Here is a 24,508-nt window from a genome sequence, read left to right on the forward strand (position 1 = left end):
AGAGGCACCAGGAACATTTGTAGCATTAGATCTTCTGCTGTGCTCATTGCTGAAACTAAAAACTCTCATCTGGAAAAGTAAATGTCATCTTTAGGATTTTTCGTTAAACCCATGGGACAGGAGTTTCTCTTGAAGTATTAAACTTTATCTTCCTAAAAGGAGAGAGAAAGGAGTCGCATGTGAGGTTAACGGTATATTATCTTCCTAAGTTTTAGAAGTTTGCATGCTGCTTAATGTGAATAGAAAACATTTCAGGGACTGATAGAACATGTAGAGAATATAGTGATATTTAAAGTTTACTTTATTTCTAACCCAAGTCATTAAGCCCACAACAGCCAGTGATTTCTGTGTATGTGTGTGGCTTCTGTCTTGGCTGTGATACTATCGCAGGAGAGCTTCCATGTAATTAAGTGATCCTAAAATTTATTTGAAAGTGAAAAGGGAATTTTAACAATGCTGCCATATTGACACTACAACAGACAGAGTAGGACTGTTCCAGGCAAATGGGGATGAATGGGGACCCTACATATAAGGTCACCATGAGTTCAGCAGATGAAATGGGGCCAATGACAGAGAAGCCTCTTCCCCCTTAGTTAAGAAGTGAGGGTCTTTCTGGGCCTCTCAGATCTCCTTCTCTTCAGCCAATATGGTAAGTTCGGGGAAAGCATGGGCTTTGGAATCAGACAGGCATGGATACAAACCCTACTCTGCTGCTTTCTAGCTTTGTGACCTTAACTTCCCTACGCTTCAGTTTTCTTATGACTCTTATGAATATCACATGCTCATATACTTTAAAGTATCCAGCCAAGTAGACAGTTATTAAAAATCTTAGTGGCCTTGTCTCCTTTTCTCTTTCTACATATAACTTTAAGTAGGACAGATTGTCGACAGACATAGTCTAAGCTGGAGCCACAGAATACTGTACTGGGGAGGGTCTGGTCCATTTTGCAGGTAAAAAGCCCAAGACTATAAAACTGAAGTGGTGTGCCTAATGTTGCTCAGATAGCTGTGGCTTAGCTGGGAAACTGATTCCAGATGTCTTAGGCCACTGCTTTTTTCACTCCATCATATTTTCCAGAAGTGGAGTGGTGATCTGCTCTTTTTTCCTCTCCCACTCTTCTCCTTCTTACCCTGAATTCAAGAGTACAGTAGATCCACTGGCTCCCAGAGCCAGTATTGCCAAGATGATCAACATTAGATCGCTCAGTTTAGCCTACCTCGGGGGAATGGGTCTGGTTAGTAACAATAGCTATGAGATGTCTATAGAGACCCGACAGCTTCACGTGCACTTGAGTTGTGGTTGTCACACTTTCAGGTCCAGTGTCTCCCTATAAAAACAAAAACCTTGGAATGTTCTCACTACCATCCTGAGGTGTAACTTTTAGAAAACACAGTCTGCCTACACTTAACTAAGTCAAAATAATGCTCTGTCATATAAGGAAAAATTAGAAGAAAGTCATTTATAATAAAATAATAAGAATTTCCAAAGGTTTTTCTCAAGCATGACTCACCAGGAGGCAGAATCAAAGTGTGAGATGTTTGGAATAGGGGGAAAATGGGCATCAAGGGAACCACCCAACAGACTCAGGGTGGTAATATGTGCCGTGATGCAGGCGACTCGACTCCTTCGCATCCCCGATGATGTGATATTCTGAACTTCTAAATTCTCAGCAAAAATCTTTCCTCAGTTTACCCAGTGGTTGCATTTCTGAAAATTTTAAGATATGTTAAAATCATACCCCAAATGCTTTAGGTTTAAATGTAAAACAGAGGTAGATTATAGATTCAGATCATTATAAGTAGGTGTTTCATCTATATGGATAATATCTGATATTTGACATTTGAAAGTTGTGTGGTATACAAAATAATTCTTCATTTTGTGAAAGTATCCTACACATTTCAGCATGTCTGGCATCTTTGACTCCTACCCATCAAATGACACTAGCCCCTCCAGTCATTGTGACATCTACAAAAGCCTCTGTGATTTTCTGAAACACCTTCCTCCAAATGGTGGTGCTTTCTTTGTACCCCTGCTCTGGAGGTTTAATGGGCATTATTACATAGTTGGATGCCAGCATGGGCTGTCTCAGTGTACTTCCAAGGGAACTAGTGTGGTGGTTCCTAACGATGCCACCCACCAAAGCCTCCTAGGGTGAAGGTAGGCTTCGTGCTCACAGGGTGAGCATCAGAGCAGGAAGTAAGACTGAAGAAATGTCTCCTGCAAAGTGAACCAGTTTGTTTTCAGCCAGATAACAGCAATGACAGTGGCAGATTTCAGATAGGAAAGACATTGCCATGTGGGTTTAGAGTTACTCCAAGGAACCCAGATGCCAGTCTTTGCTTAGGAAGTTAGCAAAGTTAAATGCAAATTGCAGATGATTCATTATATTCTGATGTCACCATATTGTTCCCAAAGTGCTTTATCTCATTTTTCTTTTCTTCACACTTTGATCCTTTCCACAGACTTGTGAGATAGTTAAGGGTTATTAGTATCCTCATTTTAAGGCATTTGCTCTGCTGACACCCAGTACTGCATTGCCTCCATCATAGAGATCACCACCCACAGGCAAACTAGACAAGAGCTGTTAGCCAAGCTCTTTAGCTGTTTTGTATACATACAAGCTGCTGGAAACCTCAGCTGTAGCATTTGGATTCTGTTGCAAATATGCTCAGAGTTAACAGAGAGGCTGGTTTCTGAATGTAACTGTGAGCACTGCTCATTCCATTTTAAGTTACAATTAATTTTGCTGTGCACTGAAAGGGTCTATATTTTGCTTCAGTAATGAGATGAAGAACAGCTTTTCTAGTAATAGCATCTATCAGTAGCTGCCTAGTAGGTTGTGTTGTGATGCCTGGCATATCTTTAGGGCATGCTGTTGTATTGGGGTTTACATGAGTGGTGCAGATGGGAATGAGCAGTGTGCGACCTGCTTGACCGTACATGGCAGGCATTCTGTCTGTCATCAGTGGTCACTCTTTTCCATTAATATCTTTTGATTATTGCAATTTCATTTTATATGGTATTTCTTCAAATTAAAAAATGCCAACAATGGTATAAAAACATACTTATATTGCTATACTAAAAGGTAATAATAGTTAACATTATGGAGTGTTTTCTATGGGCAAGAAACTTGATAGCTATTATCTAATTTTAATTGGGCTCCATAATTATATAAATTTGATGGCAATTTCCTTTTTCTAAATCATTGTCATTTCACTTCTAAAACAAAAAATTATCAAACTTACCAAATGAGCTTTCTGCATATATTCAGGAGGCTTCTTGGATGGAGTAAATTAAATTTAGTGAAGCAGTGTAGACAGTCTTACTAATGTATTATTTTGGTATCTTTGGACTTTTTTGAGAGAGAGAGAAATTTAGTTTTGACTAATTTATGCAGAATTAGCAACCAGAAAATATAAAAAGAAGCTATTTTAATTTCAAAATACTTTCAAGGCTTGAGTTTTAGTTTGTACTCAAGATTTTTTTCCCCCCTCAACTTTTAAATTCAGGAGTACATGTGCAGGATGTGCAGGTTTGTTATATAGGTAAAAGTGTGCCATGGTGGTTTGCTGTACCTATCAACCCATCATCTAGGGCTCAACATCCATTAGCTATTATTCCTGATGCCTCCTTCTCCCTAGCCCGCTGCCAACAGGCCCCAGTGTGTGTTGTTCCTCCTGATGTGTCCATGTGTTTTCGTCATTCAGCTCTGACTTATAAGTGAGAACACGCGGTATTTGGTTTTCTGTTACTTTGTCTTGTTTTTTGTTTAGTTTGCTGAAGATAATGGCTTTCAATTCCATCAACGTCCCTGCAAAGGGGCATGATCTCATTCCTTTTTAATATGGCTGCATAGTATTCCATGGTGTGTATGTACCACATTTTCTTTATCCAGCCTATCATTGATGGGCATTGCATTTGAGTCCATGTCTTTGCTATTGTGAATAGTGCTGCAGTGAACATACGCATGAATGTATCTTTATTACAGAATGATTTATATTCCTCTGGGTATATACCCAGTAATGGGATTGCCAGGTCAAATGGTATTTCTGCCTCTAGGTCTTTGAGGAATAGCCACACAGACTTCCACAATGGTTGAACTAATTTACACTCACACCAACAGTGTAAAAGCCCTTCTTTTTCTCTGCAACCTCACCAGCATCTGTTATTTTTTCACCTTTTAATAATAACCATTCTGACTGGTGTGAGATATCTCATATCTCATTGTGATTTTGATTTGCATTTCTCCAATGATCAGTGGTGTTGAGGTTTTTTTTTCCATGTGTTTGTTGGCCATGTGCATGTCTTCTTTTGAGAAGTGTCTGTTCATATCCTTTGCCCACATTTTAATGGGGTTGTTTTTTTCTTGTAAATGTATTTAAGTTCCTTGTAGACTCTGGATATTAGACATTTGCCAGATGGATAGATTGCAAAAATTTTCACCCATTTTGTAGGTTATATGTTTACACTGATGATGGTTTCTTTCACTGTGCAGAAGCTCTTTAGTTTAATTAGATCCCAGTTGTCAATTTTTGCTTTTGTTGAAATAGCTTTTGGCATTTTCGTCATGAAATCTTTGCCCATGCCTCTGTCCTGAATGGTGTTGCTTAGATTTTCTTCTAGGGTTTTTATAGTTTTGGGTTTTACATTTAGGTCTTTAATCCATCTTGAGTTAATTTTATGTACATGGTATAAGGAAGGGGTCCAATTTCAATTTTCTGCATATGTCTAGCCAGTACTTCCAGCACATTTATTAAATAGGGAGTCCTTTCCTCATTGCTTGTTTTTGTCAAGTTTTTCAAAGATCAGGTGGTTGTAGGTATGCAGTCTTATTTCTGAGTTCTCTATTCTGTTTCATTGGTTTATGTGTCTGTTCTTATACCATCACTATGCTGTTTTGGTTACTATAACCTTGTAGTATAGTTTGAAGTTGGATAGCATGATGCCTCTAGCTTTGTTCTTTCTGTTTAGGATTGTCTTGGCTATTTGGGCTCTTTTTTGGTTCCATATGAATTTTAAACTAGTTTTTTTCTAATTCTGTGAGGAATATCAACGGTAGTTTAATGGGAATAGCTTTGAATTTCTAAATTACTTTGGACAGTATGGCCATTTTCATATTATTGAGTCTTCCTATCCATGAGCATGGAATGTTTTTCCATTTGTTTGTGTTAGCTCTGATTTCTTTGAGCAGTGGTTTGTAGTTCTCCTTGAAGAGGTCCTTCACGTCCCTTGTTAGCTATATTCCAAGGTATTTTATTCTTTTTGCAGCAATTTTGAATGGGAGTTTATTCATAATTTGGTTCTCTGCTTGCCTGTTGTTGGTATATAGGAATGCTAGCTATTTTTGCACATTGATTTTATATCCTGAGACTTTGCTGAAAGTTCTTATTAGCTTAAGAAGCTTTGGGGCTGAGATGATGGGGAGTAAATATCTGCAAGTAAATATAATTTGCCTTCCTCTCTTCATATTTGAATACCTTTATTTCTTTCTCTTGCCTGATTGCCTTGGCCAGAATGTCCAATACTATGTCAAATAGGAGTGGTGAAAGAGGGCATCTTTGTCTTGTGCTGGTTTTCAGGGGGAATGCTTCCAGCTTTTGCCTATTCATATGATATTGGCTGTGGGTTTGTCATATATGGCTCTTATTATTTTGAGGTATGTTCCTTCAATACCTAGTTTATTAAGAATTTTCAACATGAAGGGATGTTGAATTATATTGAAAACCTTTTCTGCATCTTTTTAGATAATCATGTGTTTTTTGTCTTTAGTTTTATTTATGTGATGAATCACTTTTATGGATTTATGAATGTTGAATCAACCTTGCATCCTGGAAATGAAACCAACTTGATTGTGGTAGATAAGCTTCTGATCTGCTACTGGATTCAGTTTGCCAGTGTTTTATTGAGGAGTTTTGCATTAATATTCATCAAGGATATTGGCCTGAAGTTTACTTTTTTTGTTGTATCTCAGCCAGGTTTTGGTATCAGGATGATGCTGGCCTCATAGAATGAGTTAGGTAGAAGTCCCTCCTTTTCTTCCTTTTGAAATGGTTTCAGTAGAAATGGTACCAGCTCTTATTTGTACCTCTGGTAGAATTCAGTTTCAGTTCTGAATCCTTCTTGTTCTGGGCTTTTTTCGATTGGTAAGATATTTATAACTGCCTCAATTTCAGAACCCATTGTTGGTCTATTCAGAGATTCAATTTCCTCCTGGTTCAGTCTTGGGAAGGTGTATGTGTCCAGGAATTTATCCATTTCTTCTATATTTTCTAGTTTATGTGCATAGAGGTGGTTGTAGTATTTTCTGATGGTTGTATTTCTGTGGGATGAGTGGTGATATCCCCTTTACCAATTCAGATTGTGTTTATTTGACTCTTCTATCTTTTCTTCCTTATTAGTATAGCTAGTAGTCTATCTACTTATTAATTTTTTCTAAAACTCAGCTTCTGAATTTATTGACTCTTTGAAGGTTTTTTTGTGTCTCTATCTCCTTCAGTTCTTCTCTGATCTTGGTTATTTCTTGTCTTCTGCTAGCTTTGGGGTTTGTTTACTCTCAGTTCTTTAGTTCTTTTAGTTGAGATGTTAGATTGTTAACTTGAGATCTTTCTAGCTTTTTGATGTAGGCATTTAGTGCTATACATTTCCCTCTTAATACTGCTTTAGCTGTATCCCAGGGATTCTGGTACATTGTCTCTTTGTTTTCATTAGTTTCAAAGAACTTCTTGATTTCTGCCTTACTTTCATTATTTACCCAAGAGTCATTCAGGAACAGGTTGTTAATTTCCATGTAGTTGTGTGGTTTTGAGTGAATTTCCTAATCTTGAGTTTTAATTTGATTGCACTGTGGTCTGAGAGACTGTTTGTTTTGATTTCAATTCTTTTGCATTTGCTGGAGATATTTTACTTCCAATTATGCAATCAATTTTAGAATAAGTGTCATGTGGCAATGAGAATGTATCTTTTTAAAATTTGGGTGGAGAGTTCTGTAGCTATCTACCAGGTCCATTTGCTCCAGAGCTGAGTTCAGGTCCTGAATATCTTTGTTAATATTCTGTCTTGATGATCTGTCTAATATTGTCAATAGGGTGTTAAAGTCTCCCACTATTATTGTGTGGGAGTCTAAGTCCCTTTGCAGGTCTCTAAGCACTTGCTGTATGAATTTGGGTGTTCTTGTATTGGGTGCATATATATTTAGTATAGTTAGCTTTTCCTGTTGAACTGTTTATCGTTATGTAAGGACCTCCTTTGTCTTTTTTGATCTTTGTTGGTTTAAAGTTTGTTTTGTCATAGTCTAGGATTACAACCTCTGCTTTTTTTCTGTTTTCCATTTGCTTGGTAAATTTTCCTTCATCCCTTTATTTTGAGTGTGTGTGTGTCTTTGCATATGTGTATGTCTTCAAGAGATGCATCTCTTGAAGACAGCATACTGATGGATCTTGGCTCTTTACCCAGCTTGCCATTCAGCGTCTTTTATTTGGGGCATTTAGCCCATTTACATTTACAGTTAATATGGTTGTGTGTGAATTTGATCCTGTCGTGATGCTAGCTGGGTATTTTTCAGACTTGTTATGTGATTGGTTCATAGTATCACTGGTCTGTGTACTTCAGTGTGTTTTTGTAGTGGCCGGTAATGGTTTATCCTTGCCATATTTAGTACTTCCTTCACAAGTTCTTGCATGGCTGGTATTGTGGTGATAAATTCCCTTAGCATTTGCTTGTCTGAAAAGAATCTTGTTTTTCCTTTACTTATGAAGCTTAGTTTGACCGGATATGAAATTCTTGGTTGGAAATTACTTTATTTAAGAATATTGAATATTGGCCCCCAATCTTTTCTTGCTTGTAGGGTTTCTGCTGAGCTGCTGTTAGTCTGATGGGTTTCTCTTTGCGGGTGACCTGGCCTTTCTCTCTGTCTGCCCTTAACATTTTTTCTTTCATTTCGAACTTGGAGAATCTGATGATTATATGTCTTGGGGATGATCTTCTTGTGGAGTAACTTACTGGGGTTCTCTGCATTTCCTGAATTTGAATGTTGGCATGTCTTGCTAGGTTGGGGGAAGTTCTCCTGGATGATATCCTGAAGTATATTTTCTAACTTGGTTCCATTTTCCCTGTCTCTTTCAGGTACCTCAATCAGATTCAGGCATAGGTTCAGTCTGTTTACATAATCCCATACTTCTTGGAGGTTTTGTTCATTTTTATTTATTTATTTATTGCATTTTAGGTTTTGGGGTACACGTGAAGAACATGCAAGATTGTTGCATAGGTGCACACGTGGCAGTGTGATTTGCTGCCTTCCTCCCTTTCACCTATATGTGGCATTTCTCTTCATGCTATCCCTCCCCAACCTCCCACCTCCCGCTGTCCCTCCCCTATTTCCCCCTAACAGACCCCAGTGTATGATGCTCCCCTCCCTGTGTCCATGTGTTCCCATTGTTCAACACGCGCCTATGAGTGAGAACATGCGGTGTTTGATTTTGTGTTCCTGTATCAGTTTGCTGAGAATGATGACTTCCAGGTTCATCCATGTCCCTACAAAGGACGCGAACTCATCGTTCTTGATGGCTGCATGATATTCCACGGTGTATATGTGCCACATTTTCCCTGTCCAGTCTATCATTGATGGGTATTTGGGTTGGTTCCAGGTCTTTGCTATTGTAAACTGTGCTGCTATGAACGTTCGTGTGCATGTGTCTTTATAGTAGAACGATTTATAATCCTTTGGATATATATCCAGTAATGGAATTGCTGGGTCAAATGGAATTTCTATTTCTAGGTCCTTGAGGAATCGCCACACTGTCTTCCACAATGGTTGAACTAATTTACACTCCCACCAACAGTGTAAAAGTGTTCCTATTTCTCCACATCCTCTCCAGCATCTGTTGTCTCCAGCTTTTTTAATGATCTCCATTCTAACTGGCATGAGATGGTATCTCAATGTAGTTTTGATTTGCATTTCTCTAATGACCAGTGATAATGAGCATTTTTTCCTATGTTTGTTGGCCTCATGTATGTCTTCTTTTGTAAAGTATCTGTTCATATCCTTCACCCACTTTTGAATGGGCTTGTTTGTTTTTTTCTTGTAAATCTGTTTTAGTTCTTTGTATAGTCTGGATATCAGCCCTTTGTCAGATGGGTAGGCTGCAAAAATTTTTTCCCATTCTGTTGGTTGCCGTTTCACTCTAATGACTGTTTCTTTTGCCGTGCAGAAGCTGTGGAGTTTGATTAGGTCCCATTTGTCTATTTTGGCTTTTGTTGCCAGTGCTTTTGGTGTTTTGGTCATGAAGTCCTTGCCTATGCCTATGTTCTGAATGGTTTTGCCTAGGTTTCCTTCTAGGGTTTTTATGGTGTTAGGTCTTATGTTTAAGTCTTTAATCCATCTGGAGTTAATTTTAGTGTAAGGTGTCAGGAAGGGGTCCAGTTTCTGCTTTGGGCACATGGCTAGCCAGTTTTCCCAACACCGTTTATTAAACAGGGAATCCTTTCCCCATTGCTTGTTTTTGTCAGGTTTGTCAAAGATCGGATGGTTGTAGATATGTTGTGTTGCCTCTGAGGCCTCTGTTCTGTTCCATTGGTCTATATCTCTGTTTTGGTACCAGTACGATGCTGTTTTGATTACTGTAGACTTGTAGTATAGTTTGAAGTCTGGTAGTATGATGCCTCCCGCTTTGTTCTAACAGTCTGGCTTCTCTGCTGTAGGACTGCTGAGGTCCACTCCAGGCCCTGCTTGCCTGGGGATCACCTGCAGCAGCTGCAGAACAGTAAAGGTTGCCACCAGTTTCTTCTTCTGCTTTGTCCCAGAAGGATACCTGCCAAATATCAGTCTGAGCTCTCCTTTATGAGGTGACTCTTTGAATATATGGTGGTCAGGGAGCTGCTTGAGGAGACAGTCTGTCCTTTATAGTCACTCAAGTGCTGAGCTGTGAGCTCTGTTGTTCATTCAGAGCTGCTGGGCAGGTACGTTTAAGTCTGCTGCAGCAGAACTCATAAACCCCCTTTTTTTTCCCCAGGTGTTCTGTCCTGGGGAGTTAGGGTTTTATTTATGAGTTTCCGCTGTGCTGCTGCCTTTTTTATTTTTTTTCAGGGCTGCCCTGCCCGGCAAGGAGGCAGCCTAGTCACTGCCTGCCTGCAGGGGCTTCGCTGAGCTGCTGTGGGCTCTGCCCAGCTGCTGTGTGAACTTTCCTGCAGTCCTGTTTATATGGTGTAGTTAGGACTGCCTCGGCAATGGTGGCCCGCCTATGTAATGAGGGACTCTCTCTGTAATGGCGGGTTGCCTCGGCAACGGTAGACTGCCTCCGCAGTGGTGGAGTGCCTCGGTAATGGCAGACGCCCCTCCCCCAGAAAGCTGGACCGTCCCGGGTTCAGCTGTGCTTGCTGTGAAACTCTCAACCCAGAGCATTTCCAATTGCTTTGTTTTTGTTTTTGTTTTTGTTTTTGTGGGGGTGGGACCAGCCGGGCCTGATCACCTGGCTCCCTGTCTCAGAGCCTTTTGTTTTTTAGTTGAACGGTCGGCTCTCTCCCAGGTGTTCTGGGCGCCTGTTGGAAAGGCTCCGGGATCTGTGTGATTTCCCATGCGGGGACTCACTGAGCTGGCTGAAACAGCGGCTCTGAGATTTGTGGTGCTTTTTTGCCCGGGAATCTCCTGGACTGGCTCCCTGTTTCAGTGCCCTCCTTTTTTTTTAATCAGAGGAATGAGCAACTCTGCCTTCCCGGAGGTTCCCGGACCTCCCCTTGCTGGCTAACAGGGGACCCAGTTTTGTTTACTCTGCACTGGGAACTGCTGTGTCAGGGCCCCGGCAAAACAGCCGCACCGGCCAAAACAGCCGTGCTGACGACCCGTGGGGCTCCTCCGCCTGGGAATCTCCTGGTCTGTGGGCAATAAAAATCTGTCTGGAAATGCAGCGTCCACTCACCCTCTGTGCTTTCACTGGGAGCTGCAATCCTGAGCTGCTCCTAACTGGCCATCTTGGATCTCCCTCTCTGTTCATTTTTTAAAATTCTTTTTTTCTTAATTCTTGTCTGCCTGTCTTATTTCAGAAAGATAGTCTTTAAGCTCTGAGATTCTTTCCTCAATTTGGTCTGTTCTGCTATTGATACTTGTGATTGCATTGTGAAGTCCTTGTGTGGTGTTTTTCAGCTCTATCAGGTCCATTATGTTCTTCTCTAAGCTGGCTATTCTGTCAGTTCCTGTAATGTTTCATCATGATTCTTAGCTTCTTTGCATTGGGTTAGAACATGCTCCTTTATCTCAGTGATGTTCATTATTACCCACCTTCTGAAGCCTACTTCTGTCAATTCATCCATCTCATCCTCAGCCCAGTTCTGTGCCCTTGCTAGAGAAGTGTTGTGGTCATTAGAGGACATGAAGTATTACGGTTTTTTCAGCTTTCAGTGTTTTTGCACTGATTCTTTTTTATCTTTGTGGGCTTGTCTACCTTCTATCTTTGTGGTTGGTGACCTTTGAATGAGGTTTGCATGGCATCCTTTTTGTTGATGTTGTTGTTTTCTGTTTGTCTGTTTTTCTTTTAACACTCAGCCTATTCTACTCTAGGGCTGCGGCAGTTTGCTGGGTCTGTGCTTCAGACTCCGGTTGCCTTAGTTTCTTCTGTACCTGTAGGTATCACCAGTGAAGGCCATGAAACAGCAAAGATGGCAGACAGCTTCTTCTACTGTAAGCTCCATTCCAGGCAGGTACAGACTTGTTGCTGGCCTTCATGCACCTGTATGAGGTGGCTGGAAACCCCCATTGTGAGGTTCCACTCAGGAGGACTGGGATCACAGATCCACCCAAAGAAGCAGTCTGGCTGCTTTTTGGCAGAGCAGGTGTGCCGCATTGGCAGGGACCCTTTCTTGTTCATACTGCCTCTCTTCTCCAAAGCAAGCAGGCTGGAACAGTTGAGTTGACCAAACCACAGAAGTAGTGGCTGCCTCTCCCCCTGGGAGTTCCATCCTAGGGAGAGATCAAAGCTCAGTTTGTAGAATCCTGCCTAGAATGGCTAAAGCCCCCACAAAGAGGTCCTATGCAGTGAGGAAAAATGGACTGGAGTCACACTTAAGGAAGCAGTCTGGCCACAATCTGGGAGGCAGCTGTCCTGCATTGTGGGGTACCCTTCCTCATCTGATCTGTCTCTGTTCTCCACAGTCAGCAGGCTGGAGCAACCAAGTCACCTATGTTGCAGAGATGGTGACCATCCCTTTCCTCCTGCACTTAGAGCCATTTTAAGCAGACTCCAACCTACTGCCATTAGCTGTCTGGGATTCCAAGCCAGTAGGTCTTAACTTGTGAGGTGCCATGGTAGTGGGGACCACAGAATGAGGCTACTTGGCTCCCTGGATTCAGCCCGCTTCCTAGGGACATGTACAGATGGATTTCCTGCCTTGCTAGGGATCCTGAGGCCAGAGTATGTAAAACTCTTGGGTCTCTGTATGTGCCTGCGTGGCTGCTCTGCCGAGATTCCATACAGTTTTGTGTATCAAACCCAAGGCCATGGTTGCATGGACTCACCAGGGGATCTCCTGATCCACAGGTTGCAGAGATCAAAAGGAGAAGCATGGTTTCCTGGGTGGGGTCATACAATCACTCACCACTTCTTGGCTGGGGGTGGGGGTTCCTTTGCTTCTGTGCCTCTTCCACGTGGGCTGTCACCCACCTTCTGCTTTTTATTACTCTCTGTGGGTTGAGCTGTTCATGCAGTCAGTCCCAATGCAAGAACCTGGGTATCTCAGTTGAAAGTGATGCATTTACTTGCCCATTTATATTCATCTCCATGAGCAACAAAGACCACAGCTGCTCTAATCGGCCCTCTTGGGTCCCAGCATTCTGAGTACGTGTTTTCAATTTTCTGGAGTATGTACCTGGGAGTGGTATTGCTGGGTCATCTGGTAACTCTATATTTGATTTTTTTGAGGAACTATCAATTATTTTTCCCACAATGGCCACAACCACGTATAGTTTTACTGGCAAATGCAGGGTTCTAATGTCTTCACATCCTCACCAACACCTGTTATTTTCAGTTTTTAAAAAAATTATTGGCCAGGCATGGTGGCTCACGCCTGTAATCCCAGCACTTTGGGAGGCCAAGGTGGGTGGATCAGAAGGTCAGGTGTTCAAGACCAGCCTGACCAACATGGTAAAACCCCATCTCTATTAAAAATACAAAAATTAGCCAGACATGGTGGTGCATGCCTATAATTCCAGCTACTCAGGAGGCTGAGGCAGGAGAATTGCTTGAACCTGGGAGGCGGAGGTTGCAGTGAGCTGAGATCACATCCCTGCACTCCAGCCTGGGCAACAGAAGGAGACTCCATCTCAAAAAAAAAATTGTTGCCATCTCAATAGGCATAAAGTAGCATTTTATTGCAGTTTAGACTTGCATTTCCCTAATGATTAATGATGTTGAGCATACTTTCATGTGCTTGTTGACCTTTTGTATATTGCTTGTATTTTTATGGTATTTTTCACATGGACTGCTCAGTGCTATCAGACTAGAGCTATCATGAACTATCTGTTGATTTTTGAATAAAACCAATAATTTATGCCTGCACACTTTGAAGAGAGACAAATCACACAATAGCTTCATTAAAAGCTGGTTTACAGTTCCCTAATGCACCTGGCTGCCATTTTGGTTGTATGATAGATCCATCCTGGAGGACACTTCTTTGTTGCTAACTGTATTTCCCACTATCAACCCAAGACTCAAAATTAGCAGAGTTGGCCCTAGGTCTGACCATAGCTGACTAAATTTCCTATCAGTAAAATGAGGCATTCAGAAACACTTCTCTCTCAATAAACATAAAAAAAGTTCATACCCTTTGACTAAGCAATTTCCCTTCTAGCATCTATCTATAGCAAATGAACTGAAATGAGGGGAAAAGAAGCTTTCTGTGTAAAGATGTCTCTCATAGCATTTTCTTTTTACAACTGCAAAGCAATCTAAATGTTTGCCAATAGGCAACTAATTTATTGCATAACTAAATACAAAATTTGGCAGCTTTTATAAATAGTACCAATGGGAATATGTTTAAACATAGAAAATGTTTATGTTAAAATTTTAAATGCAAGGAGTAAGATTTAAGCTTGGGCATACAATATGATTGCATGTATATAAAACTAGAACACAAAATTCTGTCTAGAATGAAGACTAGAAGGCAGAATAGTAAGTAGATTATCATTGAATGACAGATTCTGTAGTTTTACTGTAATATATTGGGTGATAGTATTGACCTCTAAAAAAAACTGCTCATAATTATAATAGTGATTTATTATCATTTTATTCTTGCAAACACGAACAAGGTTAGAGGTTTGCAGATCTAAATTGCACACCTGAATGTTTTAAATATTGCTAACCATTTGAGAAGTGCTGGTTGGTTAGTTTGAGATTAACATGTTCACCTTTGAACTTATGGTACAGTATCTTTTACTATAATAGGACTTTGTTAAAAGTTAGGATACCACCAAATAATTTCGTAGATTGCTTGAATGCCATTAGTTTTCTTTTTCTGTTTCTTCCTACAGATTTCTGTAGGAAAATCTGAAATTTTTAGAAAATAAAATGTCTCTTTACAGGTGTTCCATTGCCTAAAGAGGACAACATTTCTGCTCCCTTGATCTCCAGCTCCCCAGTGAAGGCAGCCCGAGAGTATGAAGATCCCCCTAGTGAAGAGGAAGATAAAATAAAAGAAGAGCCCTTAACCATCTCTGAACTAGTGTACAACCCAAGTGCCAGCCTGCTCCCCACCCCTGTGGACGACGATGAGATTGACATGCTCTTTGACTGTCCGTCCAGACTTGAGTTGGAAAGAGAAGACACAGATTCATTTGAGGATCTGGAAGCAGATGAAAATGCCTTTTTGATTGCTGAAGAAGAGGAGCTGAAGGAGGCTCGCCGTGCTTTGTCATGGAGCTATGACATTCTGACTGGCCATATTCGGGTGAACCCACTGGTCAAGAGTTTTTCCAGGCTCCTTGTGGTGGGCCTGGGACTGCTGCTCTTTGTATTTCCCCTGCTACTCCTCCTTTTGGAGTCAGGTATTGATCTCTCCTTCTTATGCGAAATCCGCCAAACACCAGAGTTTGAGCAGTTTCACTATGAATACTACTGTCCCCTCAAGGAGTGGGTGGCTGGGAAAGTCCACCTCATCCTCTACATGCTGGGTTGCTCATGAAGTTAATCTCTCACATGACTAAGGGCTATATTCAATGCTAGTGATTTTTTTTTTTTCAGTAAATGCCTGGTTCTGAAGGGTCACGGGGCTGTTAACAGGTGTTCCTTACCCATAATTGATTATTCAAACCTTTAAGTTAGCTTTCCATAATTCACTGCACTTAAATAAGTTTAAATCAAATACAGTTATTTTAGTTACAGATTAGGAAATGGTCTTTAACCAAAAATGTTTATTTTTCATTATAGTATAGACATACCCTTTATTATATCATAATACATAATACATTGGACTGAATTAGATTTTCCCATCTCTAATAGTTGGCACGATTATAGGCTATAAGGTTCAGAATCAGAATTTTAGTAAAAACCCAAGAGAAAGTTGTTGAATATAATCCTTAGTGCAAACAGTGTCCTCTAACCAATGCCTATACAACTAAATTTATGCTGGGTTTTTGGTTTTGTTTTTTTAAAAATATTTTTATGTGTTCAAACTATTTTGGTAAATTTTTAGCAAAAAAAAAAAAAAGAAGCCTCCTGGAGTTATTTACATGTACAGATTGTAAGACTAATGCACAAAAGGTATATCAGAAATTTTTTAATGTTTTGGCTTCGTTTTTAAAAAATATTTTTTGGCTGAACAATACCATGATTTGTTATGATCTGCATAGGAGATAGAAAATGGGTAGAAAGTCACTATAGTAAGTAAGCTGCTAAAACAGAGGCTGGAACTGGAGGATGTAGAAACTGAGAGCATCAAGTGGACACAGGGTGGTCCATTATTTTTCAAAGTATTTGGACAAGAGGACTTGTTATTTTCATTTATATTCTGTCCATATATTTTGGCTGGGGAAGCAGATGTTTTAAAAAGAAAGTGAGACTTTTTAAAGGAAAAAGGTAAAAGATGTGCCAGTCAGTTGCGTATCAGTGTACATTAACCCAAGAGTGAAAGTAGATAGGAACTGGAGAAATGAAAAGTGGCAAAAAAGAGTTCTGGTGAAGCTGGCGGGCAAATAATGGCAGGCAAGTGATCTATTTTATGAAAGTGATGGTGATGCCAGCATTCAATGACGTGGAGGGCAGTGCACTCGCTGTCTGAGTTAACGTGAACATGCTTGAGTGGATCGAAATAAAAGTGGATTAACTTTAAGGTAAATATTTTGATCCCTTATGCCATTTGTTGTGATTCTATAGAAGAAACTTCAAGAGTGCTTGTGTGTGTGTGTGTGTGTGTGTGTGTGTGTGTGTGTGTGTGTGTGAGAGAGAGAATGAATGCCTTTTTGATACATGTCCATGATCATGCTTTGTGGTGGTCATTATACTCCTTTCCTTTACCAGTTGTTTTAAAATCTGACTTCCGTAGAGAAACTGGAGAGGGCTCATCGGATGATATACCAATTCGGTCTGGGTAAAGTAGTGACATGACTCCCTAACCAGACTGTAGAGGGGACCAATGCTCTAGTACCTTCCTTGATACCATTAAATCCATGATGGAAAGGATTTAATCAAAGGAATTAATGGTATCAAGAAAGGCATTAGAGAATTGCACCATCAGCAAGGTACTGATGCCTTCCCATGCAGACTACCCACTGATACTGTGTTATGTGGGAGAAAGAAAAGAGTCTAGAGCTTATGGCATGGAGCATACAGCTTCTCTGTGGATTGAAAACATTCCACTGCCTTAATGTACAAAGATATAGGGCCCACTTGTAATCTAACTAATGACCTCCAATCCTATCATCATTAGCATGATTTCTAAATTGGGCATTCCAGTTCCACTCATTCAGTGGAGCTCTGAATGCTTCATTGGACATATAATTTAGGAAATAACTTTTGAAAGTCAGTTCATGAAGCCTGAAGTTGAGCAAATGACAATATATATTTGCCATTAAGTTTGAGGGGTTTCCTTTCTCGTGTGCTTTCAGTGATTTATTTTGCTTTTCAATAAAGATTGTTTACTACCTGAAATTTGATACTGATATAGAAATATATTTTCTGTGACTGGAACCCTCAACAATTTATTTTGGAAACTTGCAGATGGCTAGCTTTAAAATTGAAATTTGTATTTTTCTCCTTCTGTTCTCATAAGACTTCTTCTAAGTCAGCCTTTCTAACATAAGGCAACTTCAGTGTAGTCTGCACAAAATTAGTCCCCTTCCGATCATGCATCATATAATTTTCTCTGACGTTCTATGACAAATCATCTGGCCCTCACTCTTTCAAAAAAATATAGTATTTTTAAAATTATGGAAATAATATATTTTCCATTGTAAAATGCTTGAAAAATAGGATAGATATCACATGTAATCCAAACATACAGATTTATATTAAGGAGTGATAAATATATTACTTTAACATTTCCAGCTAACATCTCTTTTCTCTTAGGTGGAAACTTCACTATTGAATAGAAATGTTTTTAAGTGAAGAAGCTGACAGAATAGGGTCTGCTGAATTTAAACAGCCATCAAAAGTTAAACTGGAATCTTGAAATGCCATTTGCTTGGCATAGAATTAGAGCCTTTTAGAAATATCCATTTAAGTTGTATTAGAAGATAGTCACCAGTTGCCTGAATCGAATGAGGAAAAGACTGCTTCCAGAGACGGACAGTATATAATATAGTGAGATACAGAGTTTAAAGCAAGTGTGCAAGTGTGTGAGTATATGTATATTCCATATTATTGGTATATGTGTGTTTATATATGAATCTGTATATATGTGTGTCTTTGAATAGACACAACATATATGCTCTTCATAAATAATTGTGCTTATTTTGCCCCAATTGAGGAATTATTTGTGACATATTATTGTTTCTTTTCCCTCCCAGATACTGTGGTGGGTAATACCCACAGCCTGAAAGGGTTATGTTCCATGAAGGCCATTGTATGCTCACTTGTGGATATAAATAAATATATATATATACACACACACACTTATATGGGAAATACATATACACACACATTCTTGCCTTTAGTGCTAATGCAAGTTGGATCATGAAAACAACGTAGGTAAAGTATGTATTTGTCTGTGCTTGAACAGTATTGTAAAATGTTATGTATTTGGAATTTATTTTGTGGTTTGTCTAATATTTATAAACAAAACTCGGGGTGAATTCACAATGAGTTCATTTCATTGAAATACTAGAGATATGGGGGCCATGTTACTGTGATTGGAGCCTTATCTTTGTATAGTGAAATTTGCATTTCTATGTCAACATCCAGACTGTTTTATATGTTAATATGGTAGCAGGAATCCCTAATAAAAAGACTCTGGGGTAAAATTTTTCGCAATCATTCAGTTTCATTTAAAGTAAAGTTGTATAGTCAGGTTGTATAGTTGTAAAGTAAGGTTGCATAGTCAGGAAACTATAAAAGGATTCCTTCTGGGATCATGAAATGAGGTCAACATATAATGGTGACAGTATAAAAAAAAATCCCAAGCAATGGATTAGATTAACCCATTGCAAAAGTCATCCAGGCCCAAAGCAGGAATACAAGCATTGAAAATGTGCTCAAACATAAAAGAACCATTGATCTAATTCATGATATTAAGTTAGTTAACCAGAGAAATAGAAAAGCACAGAAAAAGTAGAAGAGGGGTATTCTGACTGACAGACAGGAGCATGAATTTCAAAGTGCTAGAAATGAATATGTTAAAGATTGCCAATTAGGAGCAGCTCAGGATTGCAGCTCCCAGTGAAAGCGCAGAGGGTGAGTGATCGCCACATTTCCAGATGGATTTTTATTGCCCACAGACCAGGAGATTTCCAGGCGGAGGAGCCCCGTGGGTCGCCAGCGCAGTTGTTTTGGCCAGTGCGGCGGGTCTCTGCACAAAAAACACAGCTCCAGGCACCATTTTAGCTGGTGATTGGAGCTCCTGGGAGACAGAGTTGCCCATTCAACTGATAAAAAAGGGGACTGAAACAGGGAGCCAGGCCAGGAGAATCCTGGGCAAAAAAGCGCCACGAATCTCAGTGTGGCTGTTTCAGCTGGCGCAGTGGGTTGCCGCACAGGAAATCACACAGATCCCGGCACCTTTTCAACAGGCAACTGGAACACCTGGGAGACAGAGTCGTCCGTTCAACTGAAAAAAAAAAGGGGGTCAGAGGCAGGGAGCCAGGTGATCACACTTGGCTGGTCCCAACCCCACAAAAAAACAACAGCAATCTGAAACACTCTGGACTGAGAGTTTCACAGCAACCACAGCTGAACCTGGGATGGTCTAGCTCTGTGGGGGAGGAGGATCCACCACTACGGAGGTAGTCCGCCATTGCTGAGGCAGCCCGCCATTACAGAGAGAGTCCGCCATTACAGAAGTGGGCCGCTATTGCCAAGGCAGCTCTAACTATACCCATATAAAAAGGACTGCAGGGAAGTTCACACGGCAGCTGGGTGGAGCGCACCCAGCTCAGCAAAGCCTCTGCAGGCAGACAGTGACTAGGCTGCCTGCTCGCTGGGCAGAGCAGCCCTGAAAAAAGGCAGCAGCATGACAGAAACTTACAAATAAAGCCCTAACTCCTGAGGACAGAGCACCTGGGAAAAAAAAAAAGGGATTTATGAGTTCTGCTGCAGCAGACTTTAACGTACCTGGCCAGCAGCTCTGAATGAACAACGGAGCTCACAGCTCAGCACTTGAGCTCCTATAAAGGACAGACTGTCTCCTCAAGCAGCTCCCTGACCACCACATATCCAAAGAGTCACCTCATAAAGGAGAGCTCAGACTGACATCGGGCGGGTATCCTTCTGGGACAAAGATAGCAGAGGAAGAAACTGGCAGCAACCCTTATGGTTCTGCAGCTGCTGCAGGTGTTCCCCAGGCAAGCAGGGCCTGGAGTGGACCTCAGGAGTCCTACAGCAGAGGGGTCTGAATGTTAGAAGGAAAACTAAGAAAAAGAAAGAAATAACTTCATCATCAACAAACTGGACATCCACTCAGAGACTCAATCTGAAAGCCAACAACTACAAAGACGACAGGTGGATAAATCCACAAAGATGGGAAGAAACCAGTGCAAAAAGGATGAAAACACCCGAAACCAGAATGCCTCTCCTCCTCCAAGGAATCACAACTCCTCACCAGCAAGGGAACAAGGCTGGATGGAGAATGAGTGTGATGAACTAACAGAAACAGGCTTCAGAAGGTGGGTAATAAGAAACTTCTCTGGGCTAAAAGAACATGTTCTAACCCAATGCAAAGAAACTAAGAACCTTGAAAAAAGATTTGACAAAATGTTAATGATAATAAACAACTTGGAGAGTAATATAAGTGAATTGATGGAGCTGAAAAACACAACATGAGAACTTCACGAAGCATACACAAGTTTCAACAGCCAAATTGACCAAGTAGAAGAAAGGATATCAGAGGTCGAAGTTCAACTCAATGAAATAAAACAAGAAGGCAAGATTAGAGAAAAAAGCATAAAAAGGAATGAACAAACTCTCCAAGAAATATGGGACTATGTGAAAAGACCTAATCTACATTTGATAGGTGTACCTGAATGTGATGGAGAGAATCAATCCAAGCTGGAAAATACTCTTCAGGAAAACTTCCCCAACCTAGCAAGGCAGGCCAATATTCAATCCAGGAAACACAGAGAACACCACAAAGATATTCCTCAAGAAGACCAACCCCAAGGCACATAATCGTCAGATTAACCAGGGTTGAAATGAAGAAGAAAATGCTAAGGGCAGCCAGAGAGAAAGGTCAGGTTACCCACAAAGGGAAGCCCATCAGACTCACAGTGGATCTCTCAGCAGAAACCCTACCAGCCAGAAGAGAGTGGGGGCCGATATTCAACATCCTTAAAGAAAAGAACTTTCAACCTAGAATTTCATATCCAGCCAAACTAAGCTTCATAAGTGAAGGAAAAATAAAATCTTTTACGAACAAGCAAGCACTCAGAGATTTCATCACCACCAGGCCTGCTTTACAAGAGCTCCTGAAAGAAGCACTAAACATAGAAAGGAACAACCAGTACCAGCCACTCCAAAAACGTACCAAATGGTAAAGAGCATTGACACAATGAAGAAACTGCATCAACTAATGGGTAAAACAGCCAGCTAGCATCAAAATGGCAGTATCAAATTCACACATAACAATATTAACCCTAAATGTAAATGGGCTAAACACCCCAATCAAAAGATACAGACTGGCAAATTGGATAAAAAGCCAAAATTCATCGGTGTGCTGTATCCAGGAAACCCATCTCACATGCAAGGACGCATAAAGGCTCAAAATAAAGGGATGGAGGAATATTTACCAAGCAAATGGAGAGGAAAAGAAAGCAGGGGTTGCAATTCTCATCTCTGATAAAATAGACTTTAAAGCAACAAAGATCAAAAGAGACAAAGAAGGACATTACGTAATGGTAAAAGGATCAATGCAACAAGAAGAGCTAACGATCCTAAATATATATGTACCCGATACAGGAGCACCCAGATACATAAAGCAAGTTCTTACTGACTTACAAAGAGACTTAGACTCCCACATAATAACAGTATGAGACTTTAACATCCCATTGTCAATATTAGACAGATCAAACCGACAGAAAATTAACAAGGATATCCAGGACTTGAACTCAAGCCTGGACGAAGCAAACCTAATAGACACTGACAGAACTCTCCACCACAAATCCACAGAATATACATTCTTCTCAGCACCACATCACACCTACTCTAAAATTGACCACATAATTGGAAGTAAATCACTCCTCAGCAAATGCAAAAGAACAGAAATCATAACAAACAGTCTCTCAGACTACAGTGCAATCAAGTTAGAACTCAGAATTCAGAAACTAATTCAGAACCACACAGCTTCATGGAAACTGAACAACTGGCTCTTGAATGTTGACTGGATAAACAATGAAATGAAGGCAGAAATAAAGATGTTCTTCAAAACCAATGAGAACGAAGACACAACATACCAGAATCTCTGGGACACATTTAAAGCAGTGTCTAGAGGAAAATATATAGTAATAAATGCCCACCTGAGAAGCAAGGAAATATTTAAAATCAACACGTTATCGTCAAAATTGAAAGAGCTAAAGGAGCAAGATCAAAACAACTCAAAACCAGCAGAAGACAAGAAATAACTAAGATCAGAGCAGAACTGAAGGAGATAGAGACACAAAAAACCCTTCAAAAATCAATAAATCCAGGAGGTGGTTTTTCAAAAAGATCAACAAAATACAGACCGGTAGCCAGATTAATAAAAAAGAAAAGAGAGAATAATCAAATAGATGCAATAAAAAACAATAAAGGGGATATCACCACAGATTCCACAGAAATACAAACCATCATCAGAGATTATTACAACTTTATGCCCATAAACTAGTAAACCTGGAAGAAATGGATAAATTCCTGGACACTTGCATCCTCCCAAGCCTAAACCAGGAAGAAGTCAAAACCCTGAACAGACCAATAACAAGGACAGAAGTTGAGGCAGCAATGAAGAACCTATCACCCAAAAAAGGTGCAGGTCCAGATGGGTTCCCAGCTGAATTCTACCAGACATACAAAAAGGAGCTGGTACCATTCCTTCTGAAACTATTCCAAACAATCCAAAAAGAGGGAATCCTTCCCAAATCATTTTATGAGACCAAAATCATCCTGATACCAAAACCTGGCAGAGACTCAGCAAGAAAAGAAAACTTCAGGCCAATATCTATGATGAATATAGATGCAAAAATCTTCAATAAAATACTGGCAAACCGATTGCAATAGCACATCAAAAGCTTATCCACCATGATCAAGTAGACTTCATCCTGGAGATGGAAGGCTGGTTCAACATAAGCAAGTCTATAAACATAATTCACCACATAAACAGAACCAAAGACAAAAACCACATGATTATCTCAATTGATGAAGAGAAGGCCTTTGACAAAATTCAACAGCGCTTTATGCTAAAAAAAACTCTGAATAAACTAGGTATTGATGGAACGTATCTCAAAATAATAAAAGCTACTTATGACAAACCAACAGCCAATATCATACTGAATGGGCAAAAACTGGAAGCATTGCCTTTGAAATCTGTCATTAGACAAGGATGCCCTCTCTCACCATCCTATTCAATATACTATTGGAAGTTCTAGCCAGAGCCATTAGGCAAGAAAAAGAAATAAAGGGTATTCAAATAGGAAAGGAGGAAGTCAAATTCTTTCTATTTGCAGACGACATGATTGTATATTTACAAGACCCCATCGTGTCAGCTCCAAATCTCCTGAAACTGATAAGCAACTTCAGCAAAGTCTCAGGATACAAAATCAATGTGCAGAAATCACAAGCATTCCTATACACCAAGAACAGACTTAAAGAGAGCCAAATCAAGAACGAACTGCCATTCACAATTGCTACAAAGAGAATAAAATACCTAGGAATACAACTAACAAGGAACGTAAAGGACCTCTTCAAGGAGAACTACAATCCACTGCTCAATGAAATAAGAGAGGACGCAAACAGATGGAGAAACATTCCATGCTCGTGGTTAGGAAGAATCAATATCGTGAAAATGGCCATACTGCCCAAAGTAATTTACAGATTCAACGCTATCCCCATCAAGCTACCAAGGACCTTCTTCACAGAACTGGAAAAAACCACCTTAAACTTCATATGGAACCAAAAGAGAGCCCACATAGCCAAGTCAATTCTAAGCAAAAAGAACAAAGCTGGAGGCATCACACTACTGGACTTCAAACTATACTACAAGGCCACAGTAATCAAAACAGCATGGTACTGGTACCAAAACAGAGATATAGACCAATGGAACAGAACAGAGGCCTCGGAGGCAACACCACACATCTACAACCACCTGACCTTTGACAAACCTGACAAAAACAAGCAATGGGGAAAGGATTCCCTGTTTAATAAACGGTGTTGGGAAAACTGGCTAGCCATGTGCAGAAAGCAGAGACTGGACCCCTTCCTGACACCTTACACTAAAATTAACTCCAGATGGATTAAAGACTTAAACATAAGACCTAACACCATAAAAACCCTAGAAGAAAATCTAGGCAAAACCATTCAGGACATAGGCATAGGCAACAAAAGCCAAAATAGACAAATGGGACCTAATCAAACTCCACAGCTTCTGTACAGCAAAAGAAACAGTCATTAGAGTGAATCGGCAACCAACAGAATGGGAAAAAATTTTTTCAATCTACCCATCTGACAAAGGGCTGATATCCAGAATATACAAAGAACTAAAACAGATTTACAAGAAAAAAACAAACAAACCCATTCAAAAGTGGGCGAAGGATATGAACAGATATTTTACAAAAGAAGACACACATGAGGTCAACAAACATATGAAAAAAATGCTCATCATTACTGGTCATTAGAGAAATGCAAATCATAACTA

The 24,508-nt window shown here is 40.1% G+C and overlaps 1 protein-coding gene and 1 long non-coding RNA gene across 6 annotated transcripts in view; one reads left to right on the forward strand and one right to left on the reverse strand.

The window, feature by feature from the left end:
• The window catches only part of FRMD3 (FERM domain containing 3), a 297,724-nt gene that overhangs the window by 271,409 nt on the left and 1,807 nt on the right, over nucleotides 1-24,508 (forward strand). For 4 of the 5 annotated variants that reach the window (XM_012472144.2, XM_064361621.1, XM_064361622.1 and 1 more), the window contains one exon: nucleotides 14,565-19,182. In XM_012472144.2, coding sequence (XP_012327567.1) covers nucleotides 14,565-15,163 — 599 coding nt within the window. In that variant the 3' untranslated portion in view covers nucleotides 15,164-19,182. Of the gene's footprint in view, nucleotides 1-14,564; nucleotides 19,183-24,508 lie in introns of those variants that run through there. The other variant, XM_012472145.2, reaches the window with a different exon arrangement.
• Nucleotides 1-24,508, reverse strand: part of LOC135268685 (uncharacterized) — a 62,255-nt gene that overhangs the window by 9,760 nt on the left and 27,987 nt on the right. The gene's annotated exons all lie outside the window — the stretch shown is intronic.

Source organism: Aotus nancymaae, unplaced genomic scaffold (assembly GCF_030222135.1).
Source record: "Aotus nancymaae isolate 86718 unplaced genomic scaffold, 86718_ANA_hifiasm-v0.15.2.pri h1tg000041l, whole genome shotgun sequence".
NCBI classification, from domain to species: Eukaryota; Metazoa; Chordata; class Mammalia; order Primates; family Aotidae; genus Aotus; species Aotus nancymaae.